This window comes from Hemicordylus capensis, chromosome 2, assembly GCF_027244095.1.
Source record: "Hemicordylus capensis ecotype Gifberg chromosome 2, rHemCap1.1.pri, whole genome shotgun sequence".
Classification (NCBI taxonomy): Eukaryota; Metazoa; Chordata; class Lepidosauria; order Squamata; family Cordylidae; genus Hemicordylus; species Hemicordylus capensis.
The window spans coordinates 243,295,678-243,317,928 of NC_069658.1; the positions used below are offsets into that span (position 1 = coordinate 243,295,678).

The 22,251-nt window shown below is 47.5% G+C and overlaps 1 protein-coding gene and 1 pseudogene across 5 annotated transcripts; one reads left to right on the plus strand and one right to left on the minus strand.

Annotated features, from left to right (window-relative positions):
- The window catches only part of LOC128343905 (zinc finger protein 850-like), a 43,624-nt pseudogene extending 36,027 nt beyond the window's left edge, over nucleotides 1-7,597 (minus strand).
- Nucleotides 7,598-8,149: 552 nt separating this feature from the next.
- Nucleotides 8,150-21,947, plus strand: LOC128347511 (zinc finger protein with KRAB and SCAN domains 7-like). 5 transcript variants are annotated; one of them, XM_053302396.1, is made up of 7 exons: nucleotides 8,150-8,376; nucleotides 9,974-10,129; nucleotides 10,578-11,202; nucleotides 12,879-12,999; nucleotides 13,139-13,224; nucleotides 14,408-14,537; nucleotides 19,970-21,947. In XM_053302396.1, exons 3-7 carry the CDS (start codon nucleotides 10,786-10,788, stop codon nucleotides 20,857-20,859), a joined length of 1,644 nt encoding a protein of 547 aa, XP_053158371.1. In that variant the 5' UTR covers nucleotides 8,150-8,376; nucleotides 9,974-10,129; nucleotides 10,578-10,785; the 3' UTR covers nucleotides 20,860-21,947. The 5 variants fall into 5 exon arrangements, with proteins under 5 accessions (XP_053158371.1, XP_053158372.1, XP_053158370.1 ...); XM_053302397.1 differs by having other exon boundaries at nucleotides 10,675-11,202; XM_053302395.1 differs by having other exon boundaries at nucleotides 9,974-11,202.
- The last annotated feature ends 304 nt before the right edge of the window (nucleotides 21,948-22,251 follow it).

Sequence of the window (22,251 nt, forward strand, 5' to 3'; positions counted from 1 at the left end):
GGCTTTTGCTGGTGTCTGCATTAGTTTCTTTTTTAGAATGTGAGTCCTTTGGGGACAGGGGAACCATTTTATTTATTTATTTTTATTTCTCTACTATGTAAACCACTTTGGGAACTTTTGTTGAAAAGCGGTATATAAACATTCGTTGTATTGTAAAAATATACACAGATTTTACACAGGAAAGGGGGAAATGTACACAGGAAAGGGAGAACCTTACCTAGAGAAGCCATGTTCTCATAATTCTCCTCCATGACTTCCCTGTGCAAGGCTCTTTGGTCCAGATCCAACAGAACCCACTCATCTTCAGTGAAATGAACAGCAACTTCCTCGAATGTCACCAGACCCTGAAAGAAAGAAAAGAACACACACACCCCTGAAAACAACACAATGTATATTCCCCTAAAAGCATAATCATAATATATATCATCATCATCCGATCATCATCTCAGGCCCTGCTCATGACCCTGGCCACTAACAGAGATCCAGTTGGCGGGGACTAGAGACAGGGCCCTTTTGGTTGTGGCCCCTCGGCTTTGGGTATACATATTTTAAAAAAATAATAAATCATATCTAAAGGTCTAGTGGCCTGGTTTTGTCCTACAAGATTCAGCCCCTCACAGTCCTTCCTCCAATGGAAGCAAAGAAGGGGGGGAAATAGATGGGTTCTTACAGGTTCAGGGAAATGTGCGAGGGACACAGACAGTCAGGCGGCCTCCTCCTCATCTACCCAAAGATTTTCTTCCCCTACCTGATCCGGTTGAATAGAAGTCATTTCCACTGCGTTGTCAAGAAGAGACCAGCTAGTACGTATTGCTGGCACCCTCTGTTCATCTCCTGTGAGGAACACGAAGGTGTGGGAAAGACAGATTGACTGATTAGATTTAGACCCCACTTTTCAGCCAGGAGTGCCTCTCATAGGAACAGCCCTGCTGGATCAGGCCCATTGCTTATCTAGTCCAGCATCCTGTTTACACAGTGGCCCACCAGAGGCCCCTGAGAAGCCCACAGGCTAGAGGTGAGGGCATGCCCTCTCTCTTGCTGTTGCTCCCTTGCAACTGGTATTGAGAGGCATCGTGCCTCTGAGGCTGGGCTATAGCCCTCAGGCTAGTAGCCATTGATAGACCTCTCCTCCGTGAATTTGTCTAAGCCCCTTTTAAAGCCATCCAAGCTGGTGGCCATCACCACATCCCATGGCAAAGATGGGATGCTCTCAAAGCACCTTACAATTAAAACCAGCAAAAGGAACAGTACAGAGCAGGGGTAGGCAATCTTGACTCTCCAAGCTGTTGCTGAACTACAGTTCCCATCATTCCCAGCCAAAATTGATAGTGGCTAAGGATGCTGGGAGCTGCAGATCAACAACAGCTGGAGAGCCTAGGTTGCCTACCTGATATTTTTGATTAGGTGGTACATAAATGTAATAAATAAAATAATCAGGATTATATGGGGGTGATGTGCTGAGGGTGGGGGTAAATGAATCTGGGGATACAGTTAGGAACATAGGAAGCTGCCATATACTGAATCAGACCACTGGTCCATCTAGCTCAGTATTGTCTACACAGACTGGCAGTGGCTTCTGCAAGGTTGCAGGCAGGAGTCTCTCTCAGCCCTATCTTGGGAGATGCCAAGGAGGGAACTTGGAACCTAGATGCTCTTCCTAGAGCAGCTCCATCCCCTAAGGGGAATATCTTAACAGTGCTCACACATGGAGTCTCCCATTCAGATGCAAACCAGGGTGGACCCTGCATAGCAAAGGGGGAAATTCGTACTTGCTACCAGAAGACCAGCTGTCCTCCCTGGAAAGGTTCTGCCCTCCAGAGGGAACAGGCAGAAGCAGTTGCAGTTGGATGCAGGGCCTGGAACATAGGAAGCTGCCATATACTGAGTCTGACCATTGGTCTATCTAGCTCAGTATTGTCTTCACAAACTGGCAGCGGCTTCTCCAATGTTGCAGGCAGGAATCTCTCTCAGCCCTATCTTGGAGAAGCCAGGGAGGGAACTTGGAAGCTTCTGCTCTTCCCAGAGCAGCTTCATCCCCTAAAGGGACTATCTTGCAGTGCTGACACTTCTAGTCTCCCATTCATATGCTACCAGGGCAGACCCTGCTTAGCTAAGGGGACAAGCCATGCTTGCTACCACAAGACCAGCAATCCTCTCCTGGCTGATGGGAACGATGCCACAGAGGCAGTCCCTCCACTGATCTGCAGAGTCTTTTGGTTTCTGGCACTAGACAATATAAACCAAGTTTCAGAACCTTCAGAGGAAGGAGGCTGAAGAACTCTGGCAGCAGTAAGCAAGGCACAAAAAGAGGGTCAAATGCACTGCGAGGGTGCATTGAAAAGTGCCTTTCCTTCAAGCAACCACAGGGGTCCAACAATGGGGAACTGGGGGTGGGAGACACATGTCCCACTACCCCACCTCTGGGGAGCCTAAGCAGCCAAGCCTCTTGATGGCAGAGCTGCTGACCCACAATCCCTCACAATGCCTTCTTGTATGCATACATATTTAAGCCACAAACCTGAAGCATTATTTAAACTCTGTGAGGTGCTGGAAACAAACATCTTCCTCACGCAGGCTTGGGAGAAGCCCATAGATTTCAAGACAATTTGCGAGGGAAGAAACTGTGGCCAGCGTGGTATAGTGGTTAGAGTGCTGGACTAGGACCAGGGAGACCCGAGTTCAAATCCCCATTCAGCCATGATACTAGCTGGGTGACTCTGGGCCAGTCACTTCTCTCTCAGCCTAGCCTACTTCACAGGGTTCTTTTGAGGAGAAACTGAAGTATGTAGTACACCGCTCTGGGCTCCTTGGAGGAAGAGTGGGATATAAATGTAATAATAATAATAATAATAATAATAATAATATGCCTTCATACTTACCCAGGGAGGTAGCATTTCTGTTACTTTCTTGCAAGATCCCCCTGGACAGCGGCCTCTTCCTGGTGCCCAATGGAGCCTTCTCTGCCTCAGGGAAATCAGGAGTTGCTTCCAATAACAATCCCTGTACAGGAGAGGAATAAGCAGAGGGATTAGAAGAGGCATGGTACAGTGAGAGACCTGTGTGTGTGTCTTTGTTGGAAAATCCCCTGTGTGGATAATCTCCAGGAAAAGGTGGGCAACTGGCCAGGTGGCCAACTCTGTTCCCTCTAGCAGAGATTCCCAGGTGTTGTGGACTACAACTCCCATAATCCCCAAGCAAAAGCCATTACAGCTGGGGGTTCTAGTCAACAACATCTGGGAATCCCTGTTAGAGGGAACATTGGTCAGGATTTTTACTATATCCTTAGGTATATTATAAGAGTAAGTCTGCTAGAACAGGCCAATTGAGTTCAGCATCCTGTTTCCCAGAGTGGCCCAAGAAGAATCCAACTAAAACACTGTTAATAAAATGGTACCCACAATTAGCAGAATTCCACGTGGATATAAAGATACATTTAATAAACATACTTAAAACATATCAAAATCATAAACACATCATTACAACCCTTAAAGTAAAATTTGCCAAATGAATACAATCTGTAAATGCTTATTCAAAATACTTGTAAGGCCTCATCTTAAACATGAGCTTGACCTAAAGGAAACCACTTATATAAGTGGATTCCGCTCCCCACCCCCCTAAGATCAGAGTTTGTAGATGGTTTTCCAGAACCATCTACATGTATCGGATTTTTTTTTCCTTCTTAAAATCAAAGTTGTAGGTGGTTTCCCAAAGAAATTTCACCAGTTCTTGAAAATGATCTCTCTGACCAGGATTCCAGTGTTTTGTACAATGTAGCCAAAGTTTGTGTGGTGGCCAATATATTTTAACATCTAATTCAAATGGTACAATATAGGAAGGATTATAATGTAATTCATTAATGCTGACCTGTGGTCATTAATATCTGTTAAATATCCTTATCTTTATCTAGTCTGTCTACTTTTGTTTTGCTGGTCAGAAACCAAAATAAAGTTTGAAAGTTTTATAATGATTCAAAAGGAGGTTGACTTATTTTTGGAAAATATTTTATAGTAAACAAGGTCCTTTCAATAGGAGATCATACATCTCTTGATTTTGATAATTTTGGGTACTATTTTATTAACATAGTGCTATAGCTGGATTCTTCTTTGGTTGCTAAATAGTTTTGCAGAATCCAATAGCATTTGTCTTCTTTTTTTTTCCCCTGCACACAGTGGCCTACCAGATACCTCTGGGAAGCCTACAAACAGGAGACAAAGGTGGGGCCCCTATCCCACCGCTGCTCTCTGCAGCTGGTATTCAGAAACTAATAGGCACAGACAGATTTCTCCAAAAAATTGGTTTAATCCCCTTTTATAGTCATCTAGACCAGGGATTCTCAATGTTGGGTCCCCAGATGTTATTGGACTTCAACTCCCATAATCCCCAGCCCCAGTGGCCTTTAGTTGGGGATTATGGGAGTTGAAGTCCAATAACATCTGGGGACCCAACATTGAGAATCCCTGGTCTAGACTAACAGCCATGACCACATTGCGAGGCAATAAATTACCATAAGTTCATTACATGTTGTGTGAATTTCTTTCTGCCCATTCTAAATATCCAGCCAATTCAGTTCTCTAGATGACACTTGTAGTGCTTAGAGAGGATCTCTCTACCTTGATCACACCATGCATGATTTCAGAAGCTTCAAACATATCCTACTATTATTAGCCTTTTTTCTAAACTGAAAAGCCCCAGCTGTTAAAGCCTTTCCACGTAAGGAAGACACTCCTTTTACCTGCTGCTCTTCCTGCTTCTTCTCCTCTGCCTTGCTCAGGAGGAAGCCTTCTGCCAGAGCTACCGCCTGGCAACTGGTCTCCGCTCCGCATTCTCTGACCCAGCTCTCCATCTCAGGGGGCAGGACGGTCAGGAACTGTTCCAGGATCACCAGGTCCAGGATCTGATTTTTCGTGTGCTTTTCTGGCTTTAACCAGTGACGGCAAAGGCTGTGGAGTCGGCTGCAAACCTCTCGGGGGCCCTTGGCCTCCTGGTAGCAATACTGCCTAAGGCGCCAGCGCTCTACATCTGAACTTAGTGTGTCCTCATCCAGGATCTTCTGCACAGTCCTTTCCCAGAATTCCCCACTGTTCCCAGCCTGGGTGGCATCAGGGCCTTTTCCTGCTTCGAGGCCAGCAGAGTCTTCCTTCTCCATCTTTATGCTGTGCTCCATGGCAGCCTCCAACAAGGTCCAAATTGCTCCTTGTTCTTCTCCCAGATTCTTTCTTAAGCCAAAGTCTTTCCAAAACTGTAGGCCTACAAAGCCAACAAGGTGCTCTGTGAATAAACCATTACTCTCTTGAGGGCAGAGGCTTTTAAACAACCAAATTCCAGATAGTGGTTAGATCTTCTCCCTGTAGAGACAGTGGGCAAATGCTACAGGTCAAATTAAAAAAGGCGGAACGTTCCTCTCTGGGGGCCGAAGACTAATGTTTACAATATAATACAGCACATTGGTCTGCCCACAGTTTCCCTCCTGCTAATTCCTCATCAGCCACCTAATGGTGCAGCGGGTAAGTAATTTGTAGTGGTTAGAGTGTTGGACTAGGACTGGGAAAACCCCGAAGTCAAATCCCCATTCAACCATGAAACTCACTGGGTGACTCTGGGCCAGTCATGTATCTCTCAGCTTAACCTACCTCACAGGTTTGTTGTGAGGATAAACATAACCATGCTCAGAGTTCCTCGGAGGAAGAGCGGGATATAAATGTAAATATAAATAAAAAAGTAGGGAGCAAGAGGTTGCTGGTTCGAATCCTCACTGGTATGTTTCCCAGCCTATGGGAAACACCTATATCAGGCAGCAGTGACACCGACTCCATGGCACAACTTTACCTTTAATTTATCATCATCTTCACCTTCCCTTGAATCCCTCCCACTACAGTTGCATCTGTGATCCGGGATCCAATCTAGGCTCTGATTTGCAGCTGGATTGTAGGATAAGCTCTAAGATGCTGATAGGAAATTTGAGAGGGGTGAGGTTTCCTTGTCTCCTCAGGCAGGACTTTAGGAATATGGGAAACTGTTGTATAGAGACAAAAACTAATGATCTATCCAGTTATTGGCAGTGCCTCTCCAAGATTTCAGGCAGGAATCTTTCCCACCCTTTCCTGTGAGCTCTTTCGGGACAGAGACTCATCTTATTTATTTATTTATTATTTCTCTCTGTAAACCACTTTGGAAACTTTTGTTGAAAAGCAGTATGTAAATATTTGTTGCTGGAGATGTGAGGGGTTGAGCCTGGGACCTTCTGCATGCAAAGCAGATGCTCTTCCACTGAGCTACAGCTCTTTCCCACCAGGAATTATTCCAAGGGGTAGCAGGTATTCCCCTCAAAGTATTTATCACTCCCCCTTCCCCACCCCTCCCTGATCCACCAGGCTAGAATTTTAACAGCAAAATGCCAGATGATACAGTCATAGCAGCATGACACAATTATTAATCTATCTTTTTTATTATTTTACATTTTATATCCTGCTCTTCCTCCAAGGAGCCCAGAGTACTACATACTCAATCTCTTAGCTTGGCCAGGAGCAGTGCTGGCAGCTAGATGAGACCATGTGTGCAGCTGAGTGCAGGGTCATTCTCCCCAGGAGGTTTCAGCTGGCCTGGTACTGACCTCTTTCCCCACCCTGTCTTTCCTGCCACATGGTCTTGCCCTGCTAACTGGGCAAAGAGGCACCTTTTTAACATGGTGGTTCTCTTTATTTAGCAGGGGGAGAGTAACTGACCCTATCCACCCCCAGCACAGTACCTCAAGTGACTGTTACTGGTGTCTGTCTTATGTTTCTTTTTAGATTGTGAGCCCTTTGGGGACAGGGAGCCATCTTTCTTTCTTTCTTACTTATTTATGTAAACCGCTTTGGAAACATTTGTTGAAAAGCGGTATATAAATAGTTGTTGTTGTTGACGACATTAAGAGAAAACTAGACTGGAAGTTTTGGCTTAATCCAGAAAGACAGTATTTTTAAAGAGGAATCTGGCAGCCAGTTTTCTGAATCAGTTTGCAAATGTCACGCAAACTTCATTAAAAAGGTAAACAAATGAACAGCCGTATCTCTCTAAGTACTTAATGTATAGCAAAACCCTAGCTCCCTTAATGATGTTCTTTGCCACCCATTTGCTCCCCCAAACTAATTGTTCTAGAGGTACCCCTGGTTTCTACTCACCTCCCAAATTTTGCACCTTTAACTCTTTGCTCCTAGAAGCTGTTCGCCCAGAAAACTCAGCAGATCAATTTCCGCTTTCTAGGAATCAGAAGTTTTATCCAAGGAGGACCATCATCGGTATAGAAGATCAGGACAAAGAGACTTGCAGCACCTTAGAGTCTCACGTATTTATTGTAGCCCTTTGAAATTGCTTGCATGTTTGAAAATTTAATTACGCACTTTAAATGTGTTCGTCTTGAACACAGTCTTGGCCGTTCTTGCGGACACAGGCCAGCGGGATGGTAACCACTCAGAAAAAGCAAGAGTTGCACGCAAAGCATTCACTTGCGGTTCCCATTTGACTCTCGCCATTTGCGGCCGGGTCAGCTTATATTGTGACTACGACGCTTTCTCTCCCGCAGTTAGATGCCATGCACGTGATCACGTTTGACTGTGAGCCTGAGGTGTCGCTTTAGGCGCTTAGAAACTGCAGCCTTTTGGGCCTCTTGGAGTTTCTGGGAATTTATTTAACCATTAGAGGACCAAGCTGCAGAAACATTTCTGACTGCTATGTTCAATCACCAGCCTCCTCCGTGATGTTCTGATTGCATTTGCACAGCTAGAACACGAGATGTCCTGCTTCTTGCGAAAAATAAAGTATAAAAAGCAAAATCAGAAGGGTCTTTCCAGGGGCAGTGCCTGTTCAGTCTGGGAGGCACTTTTTTAAAAATTTTTTTAAAGCAAGCTATTAAAGTGAACAGACTCGGTGCAATGACTTTTCACGGGATGCCATTTATACAGCCCCTCGCCATGCATATTTATTCAGTAGTGGGTTTCACTGGGTCAGAAGGGGCGGGCTTAGTCCTCCCAGGGAAATCTGCCTCAGACTGGAGCCTGGACTGGAGTGGAGACATCCAAGGAAACTGGCTTCTGCCGCCTGGTTTTCTAAGGGTTAAAGGGAGAGAACTGTGATTCCTAGAGAGGAGGGGGATTTGGGGTGGAGGGGGAGGAGATCGGACGCGATGCCTTGCAAAGCCAAACCCGTTTTACTGCCCCGCCTCGTGAATTTCCTTGCTGAGGGGGCGAGGTGGGTGTCTGGAACGAGCAAAGGGTCCCCACGTTCAACACAGAGCTGCACGAAGCCGAAGAAGCTGAAGTTTCCACGCCTCTGATGGGCGGAGGTGACCCTTGTCTTCTCTCCCACGGGGGTCTGGTGTGCATTTCGGGGGAGCGCCAGGTGGGCTGCAAAGTGTGTGTGTGGAGGGAGGGGTGGGAGACCCAGACAGTGTTCTCTGTAACAGGGATTCCCAGATGTTTGCTACAAGCAGAGGTGTTCTTACCCCTGGATTTCTGGGCTGACGTCCAGGGCCTCCACACTCCGGGGCCCCCCCTCCAAATCCTCTTTAGTCTGTCCCGGGTGGTGTGGTCGCTGTGCCACTGAGTGTTGAAATGTTTCTGCTAATGCATAGTTGCATAAATATACCTATTTTCTGTTATTACATTCTTGTGAGTTCAGTTGCTATTGGTGCCCTTAAGAAACCATGTGTTAAAAATTCTGCATGTGTGTGTCTAGGGTAGGGGTGTGCACGGAACCGGCTGGTCCGGTTCGAGTCCGAACTGGACCCGGACCGGGCCAGGTTGGTCCGGCACCCCCTACCCACCCACCCCCGGCCTCCCTTAGTTAAAAAATTGGCAATTTCGGCGGCCGCCATGCCTGCACAATGGGCCTCGAGCCCATCGCGCAGGTGTGGTGGCCTCCAAAATGGCCACCATGCTGGGGGGAAAGGCGGAAAACCAGCTGAAAAACGGCCAAACACAGAGGCTGGCAGGGGGACGGGGAACCTCTGCGGACCCCTGCCGCCGCCTTAGACAATCTCTGGAGTGGGTAAGTTGGTGGGGAGGATTAATTTTTTAAAAACCAAAAACTTGTGGAAACCCCCCCCCCAACTCGCTGGTGTGTGTGTGTTCGGTCTGGGGTTGGACCAAACGGGGTGGTTGGGTTCAACCCCGAACAGTCGACCCAAACCAGTTTGATGTCGAACCTGTTTACACATCCCTAGTGTAGGGGGATGATGCTTGACTTGCAGTGGGGAGGGGGGTTTCCAAAGGCCTTTAGGTCCAGGTTCCAACATTACCTAGGTGCACCTCTGACTAGGTAAAGTGTGCCCTCTAGTTGATTTGGACTCCTGGCGCCCACAGAGCCTTGTGGTTGTCTTTGGTGGAATACAGAGGGTTTTACCATTGCCTCCTCCCACGCAGTATGAGATGATGCCTTTCAGCATCTTTCTATATCACTCTTGCCCAATATAGGTGTGCTGCCCCAACATCATCTGGGGTGCTTTTTGTAACCTGCTGAGTATTCTTTTTACCTGTAACTAAAAACTGAGAGAGCCTCAGACGGAAGCTGACTATAGTATTTTGAATACAGTTTTTTCTTTTTTGGTTCTTTACATTTTGCAAGCCTCTCTGAGTGTATTTTTAGCTCAGGGAAAGGGTTCTCTGGTGCAAGACACATCCTCTGACTTTCAGTAACTACCAGTTTTCTCACCACATATACGCTTGCACGTGGAAAGTTTTTGTATACTTTTATAGTAGAAAAAGGAAAGCATAGAGTGTCTGTGGTGGTGGGTGATTCAGCATTTTTCTTCCCCTCACGTGGGCATGCTCTGAGACAAAGGCTGGTAATCTGCTACATCAAGTCATTCAAAAGTTCTTATGTTAGATGATGTAAAAAAATGGCTAATAACAATGAGAAAAGTCAAGTGAATAGTCCATGCTCCTCCAGAACCCAAATCCTGATCAAGTGCACCCATTATTACTCCTCTCTCTGCCAGAGACACCTCCTGTGGACTCCACTGCTACTCCCCATAGAGTCCTCACCAACAAATATAACCCTCTTCTGCAATAATGCTGTCAGATTCCCAGTTCTAAGGACACCCCACCCACCGCCACCGTGTAGGCATCTAAATGTCATCGAACTTGGCAACAAGGTATGGATGCATAGATGGGGAACATGCACAGGTGTGTGTTGGAGCGGCACGCACATGTTACACACCAAGTTACATTCACATACCAGTATGCAGTTCTGAGTTTTCCTTTTTTTAAAAGTCCTGACAAGGATTGAACCTGGGACCGTCTGCAAAAGAGGGGCTGCGAAAATTAAATCTTTTCTCCAGAGTGGGTGGTGAAGGAGATGGTGGTGTGAATGGAGGCTGTTGCTGTTGAAAGAGGGTGAGGCGAGGCAGATGCAATTGTGGTGGGAAGAGATTCAAGGGGATGCCAAGAGGAGAACTAAGTGTGGGGTGGTGGTGGTGACGGTGGGACAGACCAATGGAGAAAGATGCTGTACTGAAAACTTTGGCCTGAAGCCCTCAGGGAGGAGCCTGTACCCCCCTTTTTGTTTGGCATGTGGTGGTATTTGCCTGCTTTCCCTACCAGGAGAAGATCCAATCACTAGCTGAAATTCGGCTATTAAAAAGCTTCTTCCCTCAAAGGAGGAATGACCCATTCACAGAACACCTTGCTGGCATTGCAGGACTTGGGCACCCCATGGTCTTGGTTGGTCTTTGACTGAAGAAAGAATCTGGAAGAAGATCAAGGAGTTCCTTTGACCTTCGTGAAGGCTGCATTGAAGCACGGATCAAAGATGAAAGAGGACACCTCTACTGTACCCAAAACAGGCAAATGGCCCGATGCTGCCCAGGCTGGGAGCAGTGGGGTATTCTGGGAAAGGACTGTGCAGCAGATCCTGGGTGAGGACACATTCAGTTCATATGTACAGCGCCAGTGTTTCAGGCAGTTCCGCTACCAGGAGGCTGAAGGGCCCCGTGAGGTTTGCAGCCGACTCCACAGCCTTTGCCGTTGGTGGCTGAAACCAGAGCGATACACAAAGAATCAGATGCTGGACTTGGTGGTCCTGGAACAATTCCTGACCATCCTGCCCCCAGAGATGGAGAGCTGGGTGAGAGAATGTGGAGCTGAGACCAGTTCCCAAGCAGTGGCCTTGGCAGAAGGTTTCTTTCTCAGCCAGCAAGAGGACAAGAAGCAGGAAAAGCAGCAGCAGGTAAGGGGCAAATGGATCAGGGGTGTGCACAAATGGTTTGTGATGAACCGGTTCACCTCAAACCGGGGCCAATTTGGGGATTCAATCGTGGATTGAACTGGGGCAGTTTGATCCGTGATCAAAGTGAACCGGCCTGGTTCTGGTGAACTAGTTCAGCACTATAAGTGGGCGGCCGGGCAGAGGTGTTGAGAGAGGGGATAAGGTCGGAGGAGAGCTGGTCTTGTGGTAGCAAGCATGACTTGTCCCCTTAGCTAAGCAGGGTCCATTCTGGTTGCATCTGAATGGGAGACTTGATGTGTGAGCCCTGCAAGATATTCCCCTCAGGGGATGAAGCCGCTCTGAGAAGAGCAGAAGGTTTCAAGTTCCCTCCCTGGCTTCTCCAAGATAGAGCTGAGAGATTCCTGCCTGCAACCTTGGAGAAGCCGCTGCCAGTCTGTGAAGACAATACTGAGCTAGATAGACCAATGGTCTGACTCAGTATATGGCAGCTTCCTATGTACCTGGCCACCAGCGCTTGCCCTCCCTATGGCCGCAAGCACACTCCGCTCCTCCCCTCCATTACCAAGCTGCGAGGTGGCCTCCGCGCAACATGGAGGCCATTTGCATGGCCATGCAAATAAATGGCCTCCATGCATGTGCAGAGGTCAGAACTGAGCCAGTAGCTTGGTAATGGAGGGGAGGAAGAGTGTTCTTGGGGCAACAGGGAGGGCAAGTGGTGGCGCCAGCAGTCGGGTAAGGACATTATTTCCTCTCTTGCCACCCCTGGATAGATCCCCCACCCCTTGTAAAGGGGAATACTCACCGGATTCCCCTTTACAAGTATATCCCCCGAACTGGTTCAGTGGCCGAACCAGACTGGACCTGGTTCAGCCATAACCGGGTTGGCTCAGATGCGATCCAAACCAGTTCCGTGCACACCTCTAAAATGGAGCACCTTCCTTACAAGGAAAAGCTGTAACATCTGGTTTAGGAAAAAAGCTAATAAGGGATGATCTGTTTGAAGCTTCTGAAATCATACATGGTGTGAAGAAAGTGGATAGATCCTCTCTCACAGCATTACAAGCAGAGATCATCCAGAGAAACTGATTGACAGGATGGCTAGGATATTCAAAAGGAAGTCCTTTTTCACATAGTGTGTAATTAATCTGCGGCAACTTATTGCCAGAAAATGCGATGACGGTTCTTAGTTTAGTTGGCTTCATAAGGGGTTGAAACCAAATTCATTGGAGGAGAAAGTATAGCAGTAACTATTAGTAGCTACATGCTACCTCCAGGAAGCCTCCAAATCTGAGTTGTGGGAGGTAATGGTGGGAATGGGGGTCTATGCGTTCATTTCCTGCCTGTGGGCTTCCCAGAGGCATCTAGTGGGCGACTGTGGGAAAGAGAATGCTGGATTAGAGAGGTTTCGGGCCTGCTCCAGCAGGGTTGTTCTTATGTCCTATGCCAAGGCTATAGTAAAAATCCCCCCCGGTTGCCCAATTCTTCCTGGAAATCATCTGAGTATTTTTGTGAACCGCCAAGAGCCTTTGGAGTCAGGCGGTATATAAATTAATAAATACATAAATAAATAATAATAATAAATAGAGGATCTTCCAACAAATAGATGGACACATACACATGCTTTTCACTGTAATGTGCATTTTCTGATCTCTCTGATTGTTCCTCTCTTGTTTCAGAGATTGTTATCAGAAGCAGCTCCTGATTTCCCTGAATCAGGGAAGGCTCTGTTGGACACCAGGCAGAGGCTGCTGGCCAGGGGGACCTCACAGGGATGTGGTGGAGGTTCCTCTTTGCTGGGTGAGGGTGAACCTACTACTTGGTTTCCTCCCTCTCAGATTATCTTGAAATCTGTGGGAGCCGGTCTTGGCTCCAAAGAGGAGGCGGTCTAAATACAATCCATCAATCTATCTTCCCAACCCTTTTGTGTTCCTCTCAGGAGATGGGCTGAAAAAGCCAGCAATACATACTAGCTCACCTCTTCATGTCGGTGCAATGGAAACAGCTTCTGTGCAACTGAATCAGGTAGGGGATGGGAATCATTGGGGAGATGAGGACGGAGCGGCCGGCCTGGTTGTGTCTGTCCCTTGCACATCTCTTTGGCTGTGAAGAAACTGTCTCTCTCTCCACCACTCCCTTTTTCTTCTAACAGAGGAAGCACGGTGAAGCATTGAATACTATAGCCACCCAGCCACCTAAATCTTAAATATATTTTCTGATTGTGATTTGGGATCATGGCAATTATACGACGAATACGATAAATATTTATATACCATTTTCCAACAAAATCTCCCAAAGCAGTTTACATCGACATAAATCAATAAAATGGCCCCCTGTCCCCAAAAGGCTCACAATCTAAAAAAGAAATTTAAAATAAACCAGCCACAGCTAGGGGTGTGCACGGAACCGCAGGTCTGCGGTCCGGCACTGGGGTGGGGGGTTCCATTAAGGGCGGGTGGGGGCTTTACTTACCCCTCCCGCGCTTTCCACACACTGCCGCCGTAATTATTGAAGAAATTGCTCCTCCGATGGCTGTTCCTATTTTAAAAAATGGCTGCCCCCTTGAAGCCCTGGCCCCCTGCTGCTGCCTTGAAGCCCCCTCCCACCCCCTTAAATCTCGCCCCGGGCCCTTAAATCATGCCCCGATAACATTAAGAGGCGGGCGGCGGGGAGATGTCCTCCCGCCCCCTTCCCTGCTAGGCTGCAAAAGACTTTAGGAAGGCTTCTGCGCGCGCACGCGCAGAAGCCTTCCTAAAGTCTTTTGCAGCCTAGCAGGGAAGGGGGCGGGAGGACATCTCCCCGCCGCCCGCCTCTTAATGTTATCGGGGCATGATTTAAGGGCCCGGGGCGAGATTTAAGGGGGTGGGAGGGCGCTTCAAGGCAGCAGCAGGGGGCCATGGCTTCAAGGGGGCAGCCATTTTTTAAAATAGGAACAGCCATCGGAGGAGCAATTTCTTCAATAATTACGGCGGCAGTGTGTGGAAAGCGCGGGAGGGGTAAGTAAAGCCCCCCCCGCCCTTAATGGAAGCCCCCAAACTCCCCACCCGAACCAAAACCACCCAGTGACCGGACCGGTCTGGAGGCCTTTAGAATGGCCTCCGAACCGGTCTGTGCACATTCCTAGCCACAGCCACTGGAGGAATGCTGTGCTGTGGGGATGGATAGGGCCAACTATGTTATTTTCACGGTGTGTGTGGTTTTCTTTCAGTGTCTGAAAGAAAATTTTGAGGAAGTTGCTGTGCATTTCACGGAGGAGGAGTGGCCTCTGCTGGATCCAGACCAAAGAGCCCTGTACAGGGAAGTTATGGAGGAGAATTTTGGAAATGTAGCCTTTCTGGGTAAGAGACCTTTGGTTGCTAAAATCTCTGTACAAATGCTATCCCTCCCCCCCCAAAAAAAATGGTTTGAGTACTGTTTGTTTGCACTCTTTCTGTATTTCAGTTTTCTAGTCTGGCAGGATGTTAGGGTCCCTGTTCACAGTGACGGGGAGCTCTTACCTGGCGGTCCTTGCTCTGAGCCACATGGGATGGCGTCTGACTTGGGTGCTAGAGGCTACCTCCTTGTCTGCTTTGGGAGGAAGCGAGAGGCTCTAAGGAGGCTTCTCTCTCCTGACTGTCTTTTGTTCCCTGTGCTGAGTCCTGGTTGAAAAGTATGCAGCCGGTTTCTTCTCGAAGACAGGTGATGAAATTGCCTTTCCAAACCAAGCTGGGCAGGCATTAGCTGCATCCCAGTGCTAGCCAGTTGCTTCTAGCTACATCCCAGTGATAGACAGTAGGGATGTGCACGAACCGGTTCGGAGGCCATGTTAGAGGCCTCCGAACCGGTTCGGAACCGGACCGGTCCGGCGGTCCGGCACTGAGTGGGGGTCTACCTTTAAGGGCGGGGGGGTAGAACTTACCCCTCCCGCCACTCTTCCCCCTCCGGCGCTGCATTTTAGATTGAAGTTTGGGGGGCGGCAGCATTCCTCCCTGCCGCCCCTGCCCCCGTCGTTGCCCGGAAGTCACAGTAATACGAGCACGCATGCGCCCGTCGCGGTGCGCGCCTGTCGCCACCATGCGCGTGTGCGCCGCATACGTCACATGCACACTGCGTGTGACGTATGTGGCGTGCACACGGCAGCGGCGGGCGCATGCGTGCTCCTATTACTGCGACTTCTGGGCAACGATGGGGGCAGGGGCGGCAGGGAGGAACGCTGCCGCCCCAAAAACTTCAATCTAAAATGCAGTGCCGGAGGGGGAAGAGCGGTGGGAGGGGTAAGTTCTACCCCCCCGCCCTTAAAGGTAGACCCCCACTCAGTTCCGGACCGCGCCGCGGTGGTTCCGTGCACACCACTACTAGACAGATGCCACCCGAGATACCACAGCATCCACCAACTGTTTGGGGATACCAGGATTAAGCTATAAATGGACTTCCAGAAACTCAGACATCCACGGCTTGACTATCTACCCTGGTGAAGCAGCTAGCACAGGGGACAGACAGATCTCTGCCTGGTGGTGAAGATGTTAGGCAGAGCATGAAGTGGCTGCATTCCAGCATCAGTTTACACCCTGACACTCATCTCTATTTATTTATATTTTATTTAACTTATGTAATGTAATATAATTTTATTTACGGTCATTAGACACATACATACATACACAATTTACATTTAGGATGATGTCCTATTGTACCTCTTAAAAACAATATAACTAAACTTAGCTACAGAAGCAGAAACTGAAGCATCTTTATCAGAGAGCAGATGTCTAACAAGGTTTCCATCAGATTGATTTACCAATTTACATATTAAAGGAGCAATAAGACATTTCCTAGGGTATAAATGGAATTTACAGTGAAGAAGAATATGAGCAACAGTTTCTGTATCTCCTGACCCGCAATTACAACGTCGTTCTTCTAAAGGCATACCGTGAAACCTCCCAGTTAAAAGGGCAGATGGAAAGGAAATCCATCCCGTAAATATCCATTGAAACTTAGAAAAAGTAATAGTCGACAGATATTTTGTGGTGGGGAAGTCCATCTTAGTTCTTATTACTCTGTAAAACTCTGGAAGTACAGCCCAGTTCTCTTGGATCTTGAATTTAACTTATACACTGCCTGACTTCAAAGTCTCTAGGCGGTTCACAAAAATAAACACAACCAAAACAAAATAAGACAAACTGTTAAAACAATTAAAAACATTCAATTGAAAACATTAAAAAAATTGGGAAAGTTTGGGATCTCTTGGAAGGCATGAACCTATTTATTTTCATTGGATTATAGTATTTTTCAAATCAACAGTTTGATTCAAATTTCCCATGTTATAACAAAGTCACTACAACAAAGAAGTAGGCGTCTGAGACAGAAAACTAGGGAAGGGGGAGGAGGGATGGCTTCAGACAATTAGTAATCTGAAAGAAACAGAGGAAATTATGCAAATAACTATATATACATACATACATACTCTCTCTCTCTCTCTCTCTCTCTCTCTCTCTCTCTCTCACACACACACACACACACACACACACACGTACCCGTGGCTAATCCCATGTGGCAGCTCTTGCGAGAGTTCTCAAGCAGCTGCTGGGAGTTGTGAGAGCTGTCAGGAAGGGAGAGAGACAGACCGAGGAGGAGGAGGCAGTGCCACCATTGTGAGCCACTTCGCAAGAGTTGCAAGAGCTGGCGAGGAGTGGGGGGAGGGAGGGAGACCAAGGAGGAGGAGGCGCCGCCATTGCAAGCTGCCTAGGATGGCCAAGCAGGTGGTGAAATGGAGCCGCTGGCCTCCTCATGAGGAAGACAAGAGCTGGCGGGGGGAGGTCAAGGAGAAGGCAGTGCCGCCACTACCAGTGGCCGAGCAGCTGACAAAAATGGGCCGCTGGGCTCCTCACAAGGAGGACGAGAGCTGGCGGAGGGGAGGGAGACCGAGGAGGAGGCGGGGGTGGTGGTGGCGGCGCCACTGCAAGTGGCCAAGCAGGCAGTGAAAATGGGGCCACCGGCCTCCTCGCAAGGAAGATGAGAGCTGCCGGTGGAGAGAGCGGCGAGGAGACTGGCTGAAGGGATGGGAGGAGAACTCGCTGAGCCCTGAAATGGAGGAGGGGGAGGAAGGGAGAACTAGGGGCACAGATGCTCTGTGCCTGGGTCAGCTAGTTGGCAATACATTTGGCAAGAAAAAGCAATAAATCTAATACATTTGGCAAGAAAAAGCACACAGGAGAGCCATGATCTGCTATCCCAGGAGAGGCTCCAGACATATGGTAAAATAACCAAGAGGGTATTGTTCTGTCACACAATTTAAAATTGTAATTCAAAACTAGGTTGATGCGATCAATCGTGTCTTGCCAGAAGGGAGCTATTGCAACTCCATATCATATGAGTTAGTTGGATTATGGCATTTTAGGGTTGGAAGGGATCTTGGAGGCCTTATAATCCAACGCCCTGCTCAGTGCAGGGGACGGCTACAGCATCTCTGACAGATGACTGATCTCCACCATTGTCGCTGAATCACTTCATGAGGTTGTTCACCCGACTGGGCGGGCGAGCAGGGGAAAAGGCTTGGCTGTACTCACCTTCCCCTCCCAGATGACTGGCAAAAAGTTGGTGGGAGCGCTGTCTGCACTCCCACACGATACATTGTCAGAGACCTGGTACGCTGCTTCCCAGGATCCAAGAATCCCACAGTGCACTGGGAGATTTGCCCAGGAAATGGGCGCTCTAGGCACCCATCTCTGTGTCTGGCCGGGCTGGAAGCAGCCTGAGCTCGCATAAAAGCAGGAAGCCCGGTTTAAGGAAGTGCTCACTCCCTTAACCTCAGTTAAAAGCTGGGCTAAAAGCAAGGCTAGGCAGTGCTGCCCTGCTGGGATTGGGCTCTATCCCAGCAGTTCTCTTGCTCAGCCTAACCCAGCCTCCATGTGTGTTTTCTTGACATGGCATAAGCACAGGATTCAGCTTTGCTTCTCATTTTCAATCTCACAGACTGTGCCCAATAGGGATGTGCGAACCGGTTCGAATTCGAACCAGGGTTGTTCGAATTCGAACTGAACCAGCCATCAGGTTCGAGCTGCAGATTTGAATTCGAACCGAACCAGGGGGTGGTTCGATTCAAACCGGTTCGAACTGGTTTGAACCGGTTCGGACATCCAAAAATCGGTAGGATGGTAGCTGGCACCCAGGGGTACCTGCCACCCAAACCCCAAAGCAATCGGACACTCGTACGACTTTTTATGAATTTTTCAAAATTATTTTTATTTTTTTGGATTCTCCGAACTATGCTAGCATCTTGCAGACCATCAACCAATCGTATATATCAGTATACCTGGTGGGCTTTTCTGCGTTGGTCCGCCCGTCACTCCATTCCCAGGGGTACTGCCACACTGAAGCATCTCCTGCAGTTTCTTCAGGAAAGCCTGGAAAAGGGTTTAAAACCAAACACCTTGAAGCCCCAGGCGGCTTCGTAGATAGGTCTTGTTTCCGGAGGATCATGGAATGCCCTCCAGTCCAATCCATATCTTAAGAGGTTCCTAAGAGAAGCAACTTTGCTGTCACCTCCAGTCATACACAGATTTCCATCATGGAATTTACACGTGGTCTTAAAAGCTCTACAACATCCACCGTTCGAGCCCATTTCTGCTATTCCAATCAAAATTTTGTCCTTTAAATTGGCCTTTTTGATGGCTATAACTTCAGCCAGACAAATATCAAGAGTTGAGAGCATTATCTATTGGCAAGTCCTTCTGCATTTTCCAAAAAGAGGCGGTTCGGCTTATTCCAGATCCCTTTGTACGCCCGAAGGTGTCATCAGTTTTCCATCAGTCGCAAGATGTTTTCTTACTGTCTTTTTGCCCTCATCTACTCCATGAGAAGGAGAAGCTGTGGCACAAATTGGATGTGCGTAGGTGCCTAAAGAAATGCATTGATAGGACTGCATCTTTTCGTAACACGGACGCAATGTTCATGTTCTTCTATCCGCAATCAATGGGATCGGCTGTTACCTCTTCGACGATTGCCCGGTGGATACGGGCATGCTTTGTGATGGCTTATGACACCGCCTTCGCACATCATGGCACACTCCACCAGAGCAGCAGCCACCACGGCAGCTTTCTCCTCTAATGCGCAGGACATCTCCTCAAATTTGCAGGACATTTGCAGGGCTGCTACCTGGTCTGCTCCTTCAACTTTCACCAGGCATTACAAAATAGATCCCCACGCCACCATCCAGGCGGCTTTTGGCAGAAGGGTCCTCCAGCAGGTCCTTCCTCAGGAATAGGCAAGGGCGCTCCCGCCCGTTTTTTGGCCAAGCTGTGGTTTGTCCCATGAGATGTCCCTGGCAACAGCCACTGAGAAAGGAGCATTGGTTTCACTTACCATGAAGGCTTCTTCTGGTTGTTGTTGCCAGGGACATCTCGACCCACCCAGTTTGGCGCCTCTTGCCTCTTCCTGATCAAGGGTTTTTTCCTCTGTGTTTCAGGGGGTCCTGAAACTTGTTAGGGAGCAATGTTTGCTCGCTTAGTTATTAATGATGTTGGTTACGTATTAGATGCCATTACTCTGTTATCTGTTTATTCCATTCTCACTTGTCATACGGCTTGGCTGAAAGAACTGGGGCGGGGTTATCCCCCTCAGCCCCGAGTGGGCGTGTCTTTCTTCTTCTTCCAATCAGATCTGTCCTGTCTTGGAGCTAATGGTGGGGGATAACCCATGAGATGCCCCTGGCAACAACAACCAGAAGAAGCCTTCACGGTAAGTGAGACCAATGCTCCTTTCTCTTGGGCTCTTACTGATGTTTGTGTCTTCTTTCCAGGCGGTGATGGGAGGAAGGAGAGAGAACCGCACTGGGTGATGGTGGAAAGAGCCAGATGCAAAGTGGGAAATATGGAAATAAAGAAAACGAAAGTGAAACAGAAGAAGAAGATAGCTGAATCCCTTGCTTCTCATGGTGAAGTCTTCCAGGAAGTCCCAGTTCAAGAAAAAATAGACAAAGGAAAGGAAGGGAGTAAATGTACTCTGTGTGGGAAAATCTTTAGTTTCCGATCAAAACTTCAAGCTCATTGGAAAACCCACACAGGAGAAAAACCATTTAAATGTCTGGAGTGTGGCAAAAGTTTCACTGACAGTGGAAACCTCAACTCGCATCAAAGAATCCACACTGGGGAGAAGCCATACAAATGCTTAGACTGTAGTAAGAGCTTTTGTAATACATCAAGCCTTAAGAAACATCAAAGAATCCACACTGGGGAGAAACCATATAAATGCTCAGACTGTAGCAAGAGCTTCTGTGATACATCAAGTCTTTATAAACATCAGAGGATACATACAGGAGAGAAACCATATAAATGTTTGGAGTGTGGAAAGAGCTTCAGTGTGAGCACAAGCCTCACATCACATCAAAGAACCCACACAGGGGAGAAACCATACAAATGCTTGGAGTGTGGGAAGAGTTTTAGTCAGAGTGCAAGCCTTGCATTGCATCAAAGAACCCACACAGGGGAGAAACCGTATGCGTGCTTGGAGTGTGGAAGGAGCTTCAGTCAGAGAATCCACCTCACACTGCATCAAAAAACCCACAGGGAGGAGAAACCGCAAAAGTGCAAAGAGGGGGCAGTGAGCTTTAGTCACAGTATCGCAGTGGGATTGGTTTTTGAGTGGATGAGGGAGAGCAAATTGAAGCTCGGTCCAGACAAGATGAGTTAGCTGTAGGACTCTGGTTACGAGTAGGTCAGCCTATTATGGATAGGTTTGTCCTCCCCTACTTAAGAGGGAGCTAAATGAACCAAGGTCCTGACTCAGTATAAGCCAGTTTCCCGAGTTTCTATTTGGGACTAGCTGTTGGTTCTGAACTCGTGCACCTTGTGGCTACATTTTGGGATTAGGAAAGGTGGTTGTTGTTGTTTTTAGCTGTCTCTCTTCCTTTTCTCATTCCTGAGATCTTCCCAGATTGTATGGAGAGGAGAGAGTGTAACCTCACAATGCACATTTTGGGCCCATATCTAAACTCATTGTGGGAACAGCTGTGGTGCTGTTGGTGCTCTAGAGCTGGAGCCTTTTCATTTCCTTGTCTCAAAGGAAGGTGTCCGTGTGCCCTTTTCTCCTGTCTGAGGGACAGAAGAACAACATTGCTGGATAAGGCCCAAGGCCCATCTAGTCCAGCACCCTGTTTCACACAGTGGTCAACCAGATGCCTTGGGAAGCCGCACAACCAGGTGATGAAGGCATGCCCCCTCTCCTGCTGCTGCCCCTCTGCAAGTGGTATTCCAGGGCACAAGTACTTATTTTTGTCAGTCTTAAATTTCCTGGGATGACCCCTGGTTCTAGAGCTGTGAAAGGGAAAGAAGACCTCCCAACCAATGTTCTACAAACCACATATAATTTTATAAGCCTCTATCATGTCTCCCTTTGGTTGCTTTTTTCCTAAACGAAAAAGCCCCAAGGTAAGGGAAGGAGGGGTTCTTTTGCATGTAAAATTATGCCTAGAATTTTTCTCCCTCTCTTTTTTTCCTAAATTTTTCTCCCTCTCTTTTAATGTTTGAACTCAAATCAGTTGAAGAGGAAAATCTCCTTTTCTTTTGTTTCAGAAGAAAGGACCCTGAAAATGTACCTGTTTTCCCAGGCTTTTAACTGAAATTTAAATTTTAATGTGTTTTTTATTATTGTGATTTTTATCTGTTTTTATTAATTTTAAATGTTTTATATTCATATATTATGTTTTAATCTGTACACCGCCTAGAGATTACTATGTTAAGCGGTATAAAAATTCAGTAAATAAAAAATAATGCAATAAACAGATGTTAAAATAAAATAAACAATCACTGGGAGGGGTACAGTAATATTGATAAAATTCTCCTCCATTTAAAAAAAGGGGGGTGCTTGCACAAGGTGAAAACCAGAAGAAAAGTGCGCCCCAGAGCAAAGGTGTGCTTATGTATGAAAGTGAGAGGATATACCTGCTATCTTTTGGAGGAGATCTGGTCTTGTGGTAGCAAGCATGAATTTTCCCCTTTGCTAAGCAGAGTCCACCCTGGCTTGCATATGAATGGGAGACTACATGTGAGATATTCCCCTGAGGGAATGGTGCTGCTCTGGGAG